This window comes from Rhizomucor pusillus (genome assembly GCF_041956525.1).
Source record: "Rhizomucor pusillus strain CBS 183.67 unplaced genomic scaffold VTP01scaffold_12, whole genome shotgun sequence".
In the NCBI taxonomy this organism is placed as follows: domain Eukaryota; kingdom Fungi; phylum Mucoromycota; class Mucoromycetes; order Mucorales; family Lichtheimiaceae; genus Rhizomucor; species Rhizomucor pusillus.
In genome coordinates, this window is record NW_027192154.1 from 165911 (window position 1) to 178314 (window position 12404).

The 12404-nt window shown below is 43.5% G+C and overlaps 7 protein-coding genes across 7 annotated transcripts in view; 3 read left to right on the forward strand and 4 right to left on the reverse strand.

Moving 5' to 3' along the window:
• Positions 1 to 566: 566 nt before the first annotated feature.
• Positions 567 to 876, reverse strand: VTP01DRAFT_2014 (uncharacterized protein; the record flags this gene model as incomplete). Its single annotated transcript, XM_069380429.1, has 3 exons — positions 567 to 620; positions 664 to 707; positions 765 to 876. The coding sequence occupies 3 exons, from the start codon at positions 874 to 876 to the stop codon at positions 567 to 569; spliced, it is 210 nt and encodes a 69-aa protein (XP_069237517.1).
• A 1194-nt stretch (positions 877 to 2070) lies between these two features.
• VTP01DRAFT_2015 (uncharacterized protein) lies at positions 2071 to 2918 on the forward strand (the record flags this gene model as incomplete). Its single annotated transcript, XM_069380430.1, has 5 exons — positions 2071 to 2227; positions 2290 to 2447; positions 2518 to 2553; positions 2622 to 2726; positions 2790 to 2918. The coding sequence occupies 5 exons, from the start codon at positions 2071 to 2073 to the stop codon at positions 2916 to 2918; spliced, it is 585 nt and encodes a 194-aa protein (XP_069237518.1).
• A 69-nt stretch (positions 2919 to 2987) lies between these two features.
• VTP01DRAFT_2016 (uncharacterized protein) lies at positions 2988 to 3917 on the forward strand (the record flags this gene model as incomplete). Its single annotated transcript, XM_069380431.1, has 5 exons — positions 2988 to 3054; positions 3119 to 3356; positions 3420 to 3680; positions 3748 to 3843; positions 3899 to 3917. 5 exons carry the CDS (start codon positions 2988 to 2990, stop codon positions 3915 to 3917), a joined length of 681 nt encoding a protein of 226 aa, XP_069237519.1.
• Positions 3918 to 5979: 2062 nt separating this feature from the next.
• On the reverse strand, positions 5980 to 7131 carry VTP01DRAFT_2017 (uncharacterized protein; the record flags this gene model as incomplete). Its single annotated transcript, XM_069380432.1, has 2 exons — positions 5980 to 6942; positions 7018 to 7131. The coding sequence occupies 2 exons, from the start codon at positions 7129 to 7131 to the stop codon at positions 5980 to 5982; spliced, it is 1077 nt and encodes a 358-aa protein (XP_069237520.1).
• Positions 7132 to 8548: 1417 nt separating this feature from the next.
• On the forward strand, positions 8549 to 9356 carry VTP01DRAFT_2018 (uncharacterized protein; the record flags this gene model as incomplete). Its single annotated transcript, XM_069380433.1, has 4 exons — positions 8549 to 8624; positions 8714 to 8880; positions 8951 to 9026; positions 9112 to 9356. The coding sequence occupies 4 exons, from the start codon at positions 8549 to 8551 to the stop codon at positions 9354 to 9356; spliced, it is 564 nt and encodes a 187-aa protein (XP_069237521.1).
• A 189-nt stretch (positions 9357 to 9545) lies between these two features.
• Positions 9546 to 10006, reverse strand: VTP01DRAFT_2019 (uncharacterized protein; the record flags this gene model as incomplete). Its single annotated transcript, XM_069380434.1, has 3 exons — positions 9546 to 9793; positions 9857 to 9910; positions 9973 to 10006. 3 exons carry the CDS (start codon positions 10004 to 10006, stop codon positions 9546 to 9548), a joined length of 336 nt encoding a protein of 111 aa, XP_069237522.1.
• Positions 10007 to 11272: 1266 nt separating this feature from the next.
• The window catches only part of VTP01DRAFT_2020 (uncharacterized protein), a gene marked incomplete at both ends in the record, with an annotated part of 1653 nt that continues 521 nt past the window's right edge, over positions 11273 to 12404 (reverse strand). Inside the window, 6 exons of the mRNA XM_069380436.1 lie at positions 11273 to 11305; positions 11447 to 11582; positions 11643 to 11763; positions 12009 to 12091; positions 12149 to 12255; positions 12311 to 12385. Of these exons, the coding sequence (XP_069237523.1) occupies positions 11273 to 11305; positions 11447 to 11582; positions 11643 to 11763; positions 12009 to 12091; positions 12149 to 12255; positions 12311 to 12385 (555 nt within the window). The remainder of the gene's footprint in view (positions 11306 to 11446; positions 11583 to 11642; positions 11764 to 12008; positions 12092 to 12148; positions 12256 to 12310; positions 12386 to 12404) is intronic.

Consider the following 12404-nt stretch of genomic DNA (forward strand, 5'->3'; position numbering starts at 1 on the left):
CGGATGCGTTGCTGCACAGCACTGAACGTTGGACAGCGTCTCTGTACTTGCAAAACGCACATGTCGACGAGAAGTGCGTTTGTAGCCCTCGAGACGATGTTTTCTCGTTTCGTAGACCACATCACGGGCTGTGTATTGCTACACGCAGGTGTGACACGCGTATAAGCGTCTAATTCAACAAACTTTACAGTTTTAACGCGTGCAACTATCAGCTTCTTCCCTCAAAGCTTTCGCGTAAAGCCTGAACCATGTTGCTTGAATGAAGCTACGTTCTTAACTGCTTTAACCTATGCTTTAGCAGCACAGAAGAGAAGCAGACAGAGACCTTTCACTGCTCAAGAAAAGCAAAGGAAAAAAAAACGCGCGCTTTTTTGTGTTATAACAAAAGATACTTCGATTCCCTTTTAATATTTTATATACAGTCGAGAGGGGGGAAGAAGGGGGAAGAGAGAGACAGAGAGAAATGAGAGAAGTGGGGGAAGATATAAATATATATATATATATATATGTACATACAAGAATAAGAAAGATTTATATATGTACAAACACGCAGATTTCTCTGGTGCTTAAAGGCGCAACTTGTATTCGCCTTTTGGCGGCGGGAGGACATGCTCGTAGTCCTAGACGACGCAACGCGCCAAATGTGAGAAGCCAAACTCTTACCTCTTTATGAGGACCTCTCGGAGGAGCGCGTTGAGCTTCGGTTTCTTTACCCTGCGCGGGTGAATCTTAAGCTGGTGGTGGCGCTTTGAATAGCCCCTCACCTGGTCCTTGATGAGACTGAGCTTCTTTTTTGCTCTTTCTCAGGATCTTGGAGCAAGCTTTCCCTTGCTCTTCGCTTTGGAACTGGACGTCCGGGAACTCCTCGGAGAGCATGCTTGCAGAGAGAGAAGAAGAGGATAAAGAATAGGAGAGAGGGCAAAAAATGCCCTTTTGACTGCTTGCTTTGCTGTTCAGCGCAGGCTAGCTGTAGTCGCCAAATCTGGAAGGTTTTATCAGGGTCACCCGCTCCCACGCCACCACGCGCCTCATCAAGCGTGCACGGACATCAAAAAGTACCATTTTTATCCCCCAAAAAGGCAGGCGTGAATTTGCAGCAGCTGAAAGATCTGCAATACCGGCTCGTCGCCACGGTTACTTTCGATAGCCATGTATACGATTCGTATTGCTAAAGTACGCGTTAAAAACGGTTCCAAAAGGCGTGTATGCACGGAAAATGACGGCTGTTAAGCCCCCCTTTGATGGTTACACAGTGCAAACCAGAGAATCAATGTGGAGACAATAGGCTTTCCGTCTTGCGTCCATGGATCCGTGGAAAATGTAGATAAACAAACACTGTATTAAATAGGCAAACGATGTTGATTTGTATAGCACATCTGCTACTGTAAGTCGCTCGAAGAAGAAACGGGTTCGGAAGCGCGCATCGCGTCGTGGAGGACAAAGGCACATGGGCTTACTTCATTGGCTATGTTTTACAGTAAGTAGATGCAGCCCGCAAGTTATGCTCTCCGTGATAAAAAATTATCAGCCAAGTTTCTGGAGTTAGACGAGAATAGAACAAGGATTTAAAGTAGATAACATATAAATATATACGCTGCGACAGCGAAGCTATAAGCTTTTACGTGGAAACTGCTAGTGTATAGCACAATAAGAATCTCGGCCATTGTATAGCTCCCAAAAAGCATACACTATTCAGCTGTTAATGTAAATGCTTCTGATAGAAATGACAAGACGGCGCTGATAACTTGCAGAGCTCAGAAAAAGCAAATGTTAAAAGCTCATGGATAGTTTCGACTTCAAAGTGTCCCAGACTACTATTAAATGTCTTTTCGCCAAAAAGTGTCAAGAAAAATCATCAAAAATGCAAAAGAAGACATCGGATTGGAGGTATATAGGAAGAAATAGCGTGAGCTACATACACACTTGTTAAAAACAATAAGGTAAATGAGTATATAGTTTTTATGAACGAGCTGCTGATCAAAGCAGCGGTGTTTCTCAGCAATCAGTCTTTTGAGACAATCCAAAAAAGAGCTGGCGCGCCCCAACATTTCTACATTCTGCATAAATATTATGGCCCTGTACTTTTACAAAGGATATGACGGCGACCTGCAGTACTTTATTAAATGCGAATGGGTGAATGACGTTGACTACACGGTGGATCAGGATCCAGAGCTACCCATTTGCAATCTGACATTGACAACACTGAAGGAGTTCTGGCTGGGCACAGGTAGACGATGAGCGTAGATCAATGTTGATGGATGGCCACCAACTCAGGAACCCCTTTTATAGTTACGCGCAAGGAACTACAGTCATTTCTCAAGAAAGGCAGAGAACCTGATAAACTGACCGAGGTCGTCACCGTGGCTCTCCAAGGAGACACGAAATACCAGGACAACGACCTGAAATGGAGGTTAAAGGCAGACGGTGAGGGAGGGGGAGAATGCGAGGTAAGCAGCAACAGTAGCAACTTGGATAATACTTAGCGGCACTGGATATCTAATCAGATTGCATTATCAGGTTGCGCTGCATGTGTATCTGGATGGAAAGTTACCGGTAGGTAGCAAATTAACATCGTATGAATCGAGAGATCTCTAATTTTCTCCGCGCGCGTGCACATCAAGCTTATCTTGGGAAAGTTTCACATACCCAAACTCGATAACTCAAAACGTGACGAGTACCTAAAGATCTGGATGGAGGCTGTGGTTGTGCAAAACGCAAAATCCAAAGTATGGTTGTTATCACTTTACTGGAAGAAAGGAGAGGCAGACTAACCAATATCACTCATCCAGGAAATAAGAAGGGCTGTTTTGGAAAGAAACCAAGACTTGGTTGAATTAAAATCAACTCTGGAGAAGCGGTTGGATGATATTGTTTCAGAAAAAGTGGATGCAGAGATCAACCTGTTGCTAAAGGCATGATATTCGCTGCGAAAAAAGAAAAAACGCTTATTAGCAAACATATTTACTAACGAAGACACTCTCTCGTAGATGAAAAAATTGATCAACAGTAAGAAAAGACGCATCCGACTGCTTCTGACTGAACGTCAAAGAGCAGGTATGCTAAAGCGAATTAACCACGAATGCAGTAGATATTTCTCACTGAAAATCTATGTAAATAGAAGAGGAGGCAAAGGAGGCAGAGGAAGAAGCAGCAGCGGCCAAGGATGTAAAAGGGAAACAGTCTACAGCCAAGAAAGACAAGGGCAAAACTAGAGCTGATGCCGCTTCGAAATCGACGGCAGGCAAAGCGGCGCAAACATCGACTGGGAGAGGCCGCAAGAGAAAACTTGATGATACAACTCAAGCTGATAGTCAGCAGCAGCAGACACAGCCAGAGACACAGACTCCAAGCAAGAGGTAAGGAAACAAAAGTCTCTGAAACCAACAGAAGCACTAAATGAAACGTTGTTTTTTCTTTAGAGTACGTTTTAAGGGCCAAGACAGTGCAAATGCAAAAGTCGAACCAGCAGCAGTGACAAATAGCCAGTCAGCAGTGGAGGATATACCAAACGAGGAAGAGGAGCAGAAAGCGCCGGAAATCACGACGTCGAGCGCGCCACCGGCGGTTGTGGATCTCGTTGTTGATGATAAACAGGGAGAAGAAGAAGAAGACGAAGATAGTGATGATCCAGAGCGAGAGATGCTAGAACGAGTGCGCAAAGGCAGAATTGCATTCGCAAAGTATGGCTAGTTTAACTTTAGCATAATCTTTACTTGTTTGCTAAACACTTTTGCGCTATTTCTCCAGAATACGCGAGATAACAAATCCACGCAAGCAGGAGCCAAAGCGACGAACAAAACCAAAAGAACACGAAGAAGATACTACAGAGGAGGAAGACGATGAGTAAGCACCGCTCCAAGCTAGTTGAAATCATATACTAATGTCATTGTTTTTATAGCTCGGACGCTACTGTTTAGAAGTGTTGAGCTATCCTTTCAAGTTCATCCATTTTACGTATACCTATGTAACATATACATATATACCTTTACAGATCTTTAACATGCACAGTCTATCACCATTTTCTGTAAAATTTGGCATATTGTCACAAAAATGATTTAACATTAATTCCTCTTTCCTATCGATCTGTCTACAGCTTCGTACTTGACGGATGTCATGAACAGTCATGTTTAGTGTCTTTTTAATGCAAAACACATGAAAGTTAGGAGGCAGCAGAGTTAATGAGATATTACCGTTGATGCTATACGTGCCCTCCTGCTTTTTTCTAGCAAATGGTCTTGAATGCGCATGAAACTTGAAAATTGCATGTATTTCACTTCAGATCAGAGTGTCAGGGGGGCTGTATTGACAGTTTGTATAGTCAGATTCCTGACGGATGATATCATAATCGACAAGAGTAGATCTTTCCCTTACCCCTCCCATTGGATACTGATTTGCTATGCAGCCGACGACTTCTGGCTCGTGCTCATGCTCTTTACACAGATGCCAGTCCCAACAATCTTTAATACATAGTCTTTACAATCGATTCCATGCATTCAATCAGACCCTTTTCTTCTTTATCGTTGGCGTTAAGAAGAAAACAACTAGCTACCATATACATAGCTGCAGAAGGCTGTCTCATGTCAGAAACAAAAAGAAAAAAGCATGCCAGAAAATAAAATGAACGTCTCAAGATAGGTCAAAGGCAACGTGCCAAGTTAGTCATCAAGGCACTTAGAGAATGAAGAATTTTGATGACAGAAAGGACCATCAGTGGTGTAAGTTTGCAGCATTACATAAGTTTGTCGTTTTCAGTACAACAACAGCGACAGCCTGTAGATCCTGTATGGACAATGACAGCACAGCGCACACACGTACATACATACACGCAGCAAGATATGTAGTCAAAATTGATCGGAAAAGGGGAGTAATCAAAATAGTTGACTTCAGGAATCCGATATCACGTGGAATAAGCCGACTTCCCAAATGAGACATTGATGAATGGAAAGAAAAGGAAGGATAGATGCGATCTCTTGTATTTACAAACTATCAAAAGATCACAATAATTTGTTGGAGAAGAAGATATAAGAGTTTGCAAGATCATCGACCTCATTGGATCAACTTGATGAATAAATGGCTATACGAAGCAGAATGAATCAATGGCACGTTGTGCTTGGCATTGAAAAGTAAAAACTGCATGGAAACGGTGGAAAACGTGCCAAACAAACATTCCACGTGAGCGAAAAGTACACAAGCGAGATGCACGCATTCCGCGGATGCAGAAATAATTCAGTCGCACCGCAACATCTAGCATGGTACATACAGCAAGGGAAAAAGTCAAAGATTTCCTCTGTGGGAAAGATAAAGCAAACGGTGTGGTGATCCACCAAAGGACAATGACACAGACAAAGCAAGGTCCACCATACAGCAGCTTACTATCAGAGCAATTGATGGGCTATTAGGACACTGCTGTTTGTTTTTCTTCTTCTTCTTTGGATAAATAACAGCAAAATATGAATATTATTGAAACCAGCTAATTGAGAATGGATAGTAAAACAAGTAGAAGAAAAATCCAAAAGCTCCACTTAAGCAGGCTAAGCCTACCAATTTACTGAGGTGCCTTTTGATGCATGAAGCAGAAAGCTAAACTGCCTGCCTGCCGAGTTAGAAGTAGTACTGCTTGGTCACGTATCCCTCATTGCAGCATTTTCAGAGTGATAGTAATAGGACATGTGCGAAAAGGTCGTGTTTCAAGACTTCGAGCATCTGATGATCTGCATCGCAAATAAGCCGAGCATAACATTAACAGGGTATCAATGCGAGTTCTAGAACATATTAAATGTATTCTATATACATACTGGTACTAGCAGATCTCAATTATTATTGACAGTAACAATAACAATAAAGAAAAGTGACACTATCAGCAGTACTAGGAACCATGAAGTTTATTACAAGTGAATTTAAAAAGAGGGGAATGTTGTGCATAAGATTTAGCAAGCAAGTGTTGTTATTTTTATTCTTTGTTTAACGTTGCATGTTGCATTAAAATGGAGGCACGGTCCAGCCGTTTGCGATATCATTGGTGCATGGGGTATCGAACCCTCCTCCTCCGTATTGAAAAGCAAGCGACGATGATGATACTGACGACGATGATGGCATGCCCAAGAACAGTGAAGAAGAAGAGGAGTCCTGGTCCAGCATTTGCTGATGCTCCTGCGTCGTATCGGACGCAACTGTCGATGTTGAGTTGGAGGCATACATCTGTGGAGGGTACATCATGCCATCCTGTGGAGACGATAACGGAGATGGGAGCTGGATATCAGCTGCTGCTGCTGCTGCTGCTGCTGTAGGCATGCTAATGAATTGCTGGTGCTGGTGAAGGTGGTGGTGGTCATGCTGCTCAGGAGGTATTATGTACGGATGATAAGCGTTATCCGTCGTCGCTGTGGCCGACCAGCCCATGGTTTCAGACGACATTGGGAACATTGCCCCGCTAGAGTCTGTCATGGCACAAGCAGCAGCAGCGGCAGCCGCTGCCCAGTTATCAAGGTGGTGGTCCCAAGTTGCGCCAGCATCATCATCGTTTAATGGTGGCATGGTGGGTGCCGCTAGTTCTTGTTTTAATTGATGTTGCTCGCGGTGCGATCTCTTGTTATTGTTACCGACCCGTTGTCGCTTGATTTCCCGTTTCGATTTGGATATTCTTTGTTCCCGCAAAAGGCGCATTTGCGCTAGGATGGAGCGGGAGTCCTGGGTTTCATGGTCCAGTTTGGCCATCTTGTCGTCCACTTGCTGGTTAGACACAAACGAATTGAGCTGAAGCCGCAATGCTTTCTGCTCAGTCTCGATGCTGCGGATTCTCGCTTCGAGCTGCGACAGATCGTCGATGAACGGGTCAGCGATGGTCGGTTGAGTGTTGCGCGACCGGCGGCAAGGAGGATAAGCACACAATTTGTTCGTTGCATGGCAGCGAGAGCAGTTGGGACGAGCACCATCGCAACGGACCTGACCGATACATATATTCGTGAGCAACCCAGGATCAGACGTGTTGATCTTTCATATGCTTAGTTATCTATGTACCTTTTTGTGATGGCATCGAATACAGGCAATCGAAGTACGAGGTCGCTTTGAATCCGAGGCTGAAGTGGTAGACAATTTCCGAGAATTAGCAGAGCTGAAGTTATTGTTGCTCATTGTACATAGTAATATCTAGGAAGGAAGGTACAAAGAAGAAGAAGAAAGCGAGAAAGTTAATCAAGAAGAATAGGAAGGGCGGCAATAACGATGAAAAGAAGGTGTATTGTTGCGTCTATTTATGCCCTTTTCAAATATCAACCTTGTCTGCTATATGTCTCACTGACTGTGTGTTGCCCCTTTCATAGTCCCCCAACTATCAGCAAGTGCATGAAAGGGATTCGTCATCCTTTCTAAAGGAACATGTGGATCTTGCAGGCGCTAGCAAGTTGCTGGAAGAAGGTGTAGTTCGTGCTGGTAACTAAATCCTGTGGTTTGTAACAATCCATCCCCGGGGTTAGCGAGGAGGAAGCGGGGGAAGGAAAGGAATGACTATATCAAGAGATTTGATAGATGCCCCATTTAACGCAAATAACATGAATCACGGTCGAGACTGGCTGAATGCTAATGTCAAGGTTGTGTACTTAACGTGGCAGATATGAAATTTATTTTCGTCGTGCATGGAAGATCTGACGTCCTGTTGTTGCAACAAGTGGGAAGAGAGAGAGAGACGAAGAATAAGTGACAGGGTCACATCACAGGGTCCAGACAAATATAGATTAAAACCCGCGCAATTCATCTGCACTAAATTCTCGTTTCAGAAAATGGAAAGCACACTTTGCTTTGACAGAAGTTTCCACCATCAGTACATTGTGCATAGGATTCTGTGGCTATTTTATTCCCTAATTTGCATGAATTGCACCTATCAATTTTGCCGGCCTGAATTGCCGACAGAAGCAGCAAGCATCGCAAGTTATTTTGCATGTAAATAGTATGACATGCCAGCTAAACCTTTGTACCTGCCTCATCAATCCAGCCTCACTGACAAGTACAGTATCGACGATGATAGGGATTGCGAAAAATCTAGAACAGACATGGATATGTATATATTTATTTACAAGAGCATCGTCGGCTAGCGAGCAATGGATACATTATCCAAAAGAGATAATAGACAGACAGAAGATCCTTTGATCCAGGAGACGATGGAAGAAGGGACGAACAGACAATTTCAAAAAATCTAGATATCCTCACGACCATGGTAGCCTTAGATATTTTTACAGCCAGGCTTTCGACCTTTCATGTTCCCAGCCCCCCTGGGAACCGTGCACAGCATACAAAGCAAGGGAAAGAGAGACAGATGCAGACTAGGAGAGAGAGAGAACAGACTGAAGGGATGCAGCAGCAGCAAGAACTGATGATCTTGCATAAGGTCACAAGTGCTAGTAATAACGGGGATTTTCGTGGAGTACAAGTTACAAAGGGAAAATAAAGACCCAGCAGATGGTTTTTCGTTTTCCCACAGCAGCCACAGACAGTTATCGATAACACCGGTTTTCTTCTCTTCTTCTCTTTCTATTGCCCTCTACAACTGTTGTTTATGAACAAGATGCCCTTGGTGACAATGGACATGAATATCAGAGATGCGTTGAAAAATGTGCATATCATACCCGATGGTAAATGTCAGCGGTAGCGTGATTGTTATCTCCCCCAAATGCATATGTCAACACTAAATCTGTAATTTTTCGATAAAATATCATGCCAGTGATCGAAGATGAGAACTTTGCACCTGCCACCTTGATCGATGTCGAGTATCCTTCCGGGCGAAAGGTCGAAATGGGAAATCGGTTGACTCCGCAAGAAGCGTCTGAGAAACCTAAAGTCTCTTTCCTATTGCCAGAAGACGACGCAGCTGCGTACACGTTGATCATGGTAAGAAGGAAACAGCACAGACATTGATGGACAAGACCAAAATCTGACAAATAAAGTGATGGATATGTAGATGGATCCCGACGCTCCATCCACCACTGATCGCCAGTTTGGTCCCTGGAGACACTGGGTGTGCGTCAACATCAAAGGTACAGGATAGATTGAGACAGATAGATAGATTGTTACATCCCCACCCCTGACTGACATCTTCCCGATATTTCTTTGTTGTTACAGGCGCAGATCAGCGTGGTGTCGATCACACGCCGTACAGGGCGCCAGGCCCAAGACCAGGCAGTGGAGAGCACAGATACATCTTTCTGCTATTCAAGCAAACCAGAGGAGACACCGCCCAATCTTTCCCACCGATGGCGCACGATACCGTTCCTTCCCGCCGCAACTTCGATGTCAAACAATTTGTAAGGGACAGCGATCTCGAGCTCGTAGGAATCAATTTCTTTCTTTGTTCTGCTGCGCAATAGTAAAGAAAAAGGAGAAAGTAAAACAAGAAGAAAAAGAAACGTAGAGAGAAAAAGATAATATACAGAAGATCTGAATGTGTAAAGGTTGGGGGAAGAGAGAGAGAGGGGAATATATATTCTCTTTCGCAGTATATCTCTGTCTTAACGTTTTCTTTTTCTTCTCCTTCCTGGTAAAGCTTTTAATACAGTCTAGAAGCCGTGAACCTTGATTTCTGATTTCTTTGCAATTTCTTCCTTGACCAAAAACTCGGCGATCTTCAAACGCTGATCGCCAGATAGTTGCAAAACTTGACCCAACTCTTCGTCGTCCACGATGGTTCCGTTGCAAGCGAACTCCTTTTTGAACACTTTGAGAATCTTTTTGCTGTCGTATTCTTTGGGAAGGCCTTGCAAGGTCGTCAAGGTCTTGCGACCATTACGTTGCTGAATGCGCAAATCTGTAAAATTGACACACTGTTAGTTCTCTCTTTCCTGTTTCTATGAAAAATAAGTTTACGTACGGATATAGTTGGTAGCCTTAGGTGCTTTTTCCTCTTCAACGTCAGCGAAAGGATCTAGAGTATATAAAGTCAGTATCAGGTTTTGTTGGAGAAAATAATGTTTTACAAGTGCTTACCAAAAGGTGCGTTGAGATCTTCGATATTAGACATGTAAATGCGAACTTTTCTACTCCTCGATTAATAAAGTGGAAAGAGAAACGTGGTGAAAACTTTGCAGAGCGACCCAAATTGAACGTTGCAAGGTGGGGGCGGACTGTGACTGAAAGGTAAGGTCCGCCCATGGATTGTCCAATTGAGTTCGGCCCATGTGCGTACGAACGAAAAACTGACAAAATATCGCGAAAAAGGAAACATCTCAAGGGGATTACTCTCGAGTATGCTAAGATCAACCGGTGGATATTATGGGAAAATAGGTGAGATTCTCTATGAAGGGCTTTTTGCAACCTGCAAATACTGTAAACCGACTCGAAAGAAGGAACGGTGAACGAAAGAAGGTGGTTGGCATAAATTAGTTAGATTAGTTATTCTCCATTTTGAAGCTGTATGCCTTCCTGGTCGATCGATCACCCTTTTTTTTGAATCCGCCAATGAAGAGCCACAGTGGCCGATGCAAATTTTGGCTAGTCGGCACAAATTTCCAAAGCTCAATGAAACTTGTAGAGAATGCAATGCAGAATCGAGGACCATTAGTGCATCCTCACTTTCTGCAGGCAAAAGGGAAAGCGGAAGTGGAGGAATATAGAGGCAGAACAGAAAAAGCGAGCGAGAGCGAAGACTTAATATGGAGTGTGAGAATTATTTTTTCCAAGCACATCCGGGAGCCTCTATAGAAAGATGTCAATGTATCCTGATCTATCTAGGCTCATCCTACCTTTCACAGCATCGCCTGGTAGTGGCGTATGTAAACGCGTGACTTCGATAGCAAAGAAACAAAAGTAAAAGATTAAGCCTGTTCCAAAAGAATTGAGGGATGCAAATGTACGACAGCCATGTCTCGCCAACCTTGAATTGCAGTCTACGTACCATCATTAGAAATCTCTCTCTCTTTTTGCATAGCATCTCTACCTGCTTGAAGGGCCAAACAGAATCGGCCCACGATTTCAAAAATCCCGAAAACACCACATTATTCGCTTTGCGATATATAGTAGTCGCTACAGAGTAAAACAAGAAAACCGCTTTGAAAACAGGAAATAATACGCTATACACTGGTATTTGCAGAAATATGACACATGATAAAATTTTTTGCGCGGTATAGATAATGAAGAGGGATTACTTGTCATTGTGAGTGAGTATATTCGGAATGGCGAGTATTGGGCGTCTGTTGTCAGGCGGTGGGATCCAGGTACCCCGGCACCAATCCACAAGGCGCGGTTCAGATGAATTTTACTATCGTGCTTATTCCCATGTAAGCCTTTATCAGCAATTTCCAGAGTTGCATTCTGAAGTACACTTTTTCCCAAAAGTAATGTCGCATTTTGTGAAATTTTATAATACATTTATACAGCAAAACGACAAATTGCAGCGACATTAATTTTTGGAAAAAGTGCAATAATTAGTCTATGATCCCTTGATTCTTAAGCGCGAGCGTACCTTAAACTTTAACAATATGTCAATAAACTGCTCAGAGATCCTGAAAGTTGCCTTTTTCAATAGGCAGTGTTGCAGATACTTCTTGTGTCGCCAGGTACAGTCCGTTAGCAGCGAATCGTAATGAGTATAGGTTGAGCTTGATGCTTATATTCTCAATCATTAAACGACAGCATTCTTACTCTTCATAAAGTATTACCAGAAATTTGCAAGGCGGGGCCAACGACTGTTTTGCTTGCAGCTTGTAATGCAGCGATTCGGTCCAGGATACACTTCGATTCGACCAGCACTTAAACTTTGTCCTTGCTGATTTGCACGCGCTGGGCGTCCATTCGCAATATCTCTCCGTTTGCCTGATCAACTTCCCGCCGTCCCTTCTTTCTGCTATTTTTAACGATCCGCAAATCCACTTTGAAGCCGCTTGATGAATCGGAAACGTTAGCAGAGTCGCCGATCGACTCCCCCCTGTGCTTCTGGTATCAATGTCACTTAGAAATCATTATCATCCGAGCCTTACCACTTGCACCTCAAATCAGTTCTCCGAAAGTCTTCTCGAGCACGGCACCCCAGATCTTCACGATGAAATCAGTCTCGGTAACATTCACATCGTCCTCAAAGATATAAGAATTGACTTCCAGCTGCTCAAGGCTGTCAAAGAAATTCAGTAACGTTATAATCTTTCATAATGATTCAAGTCGTACTTACTAGTAAGCATACATGGCATAAACGTCGCTGGCCGTGTTGATGCTTGTCTTTTTCTCTGCTTTCTCAGCAGCGGCGCGAGCTTCTTTTAGATCTCCATTTTCCACGAGCTAAAATCAAATGTTACCAATGACGGATGAGGCAGACACGCTTAACTGCACTTACGTCCTCAATCGTGGTGAACTTGCTTCCGCGTTTGGCGAAAATGTCCTCCGTAGCGAAATGCCGTTTGTATGTTGACTTAAGTTCCCTCCACTGG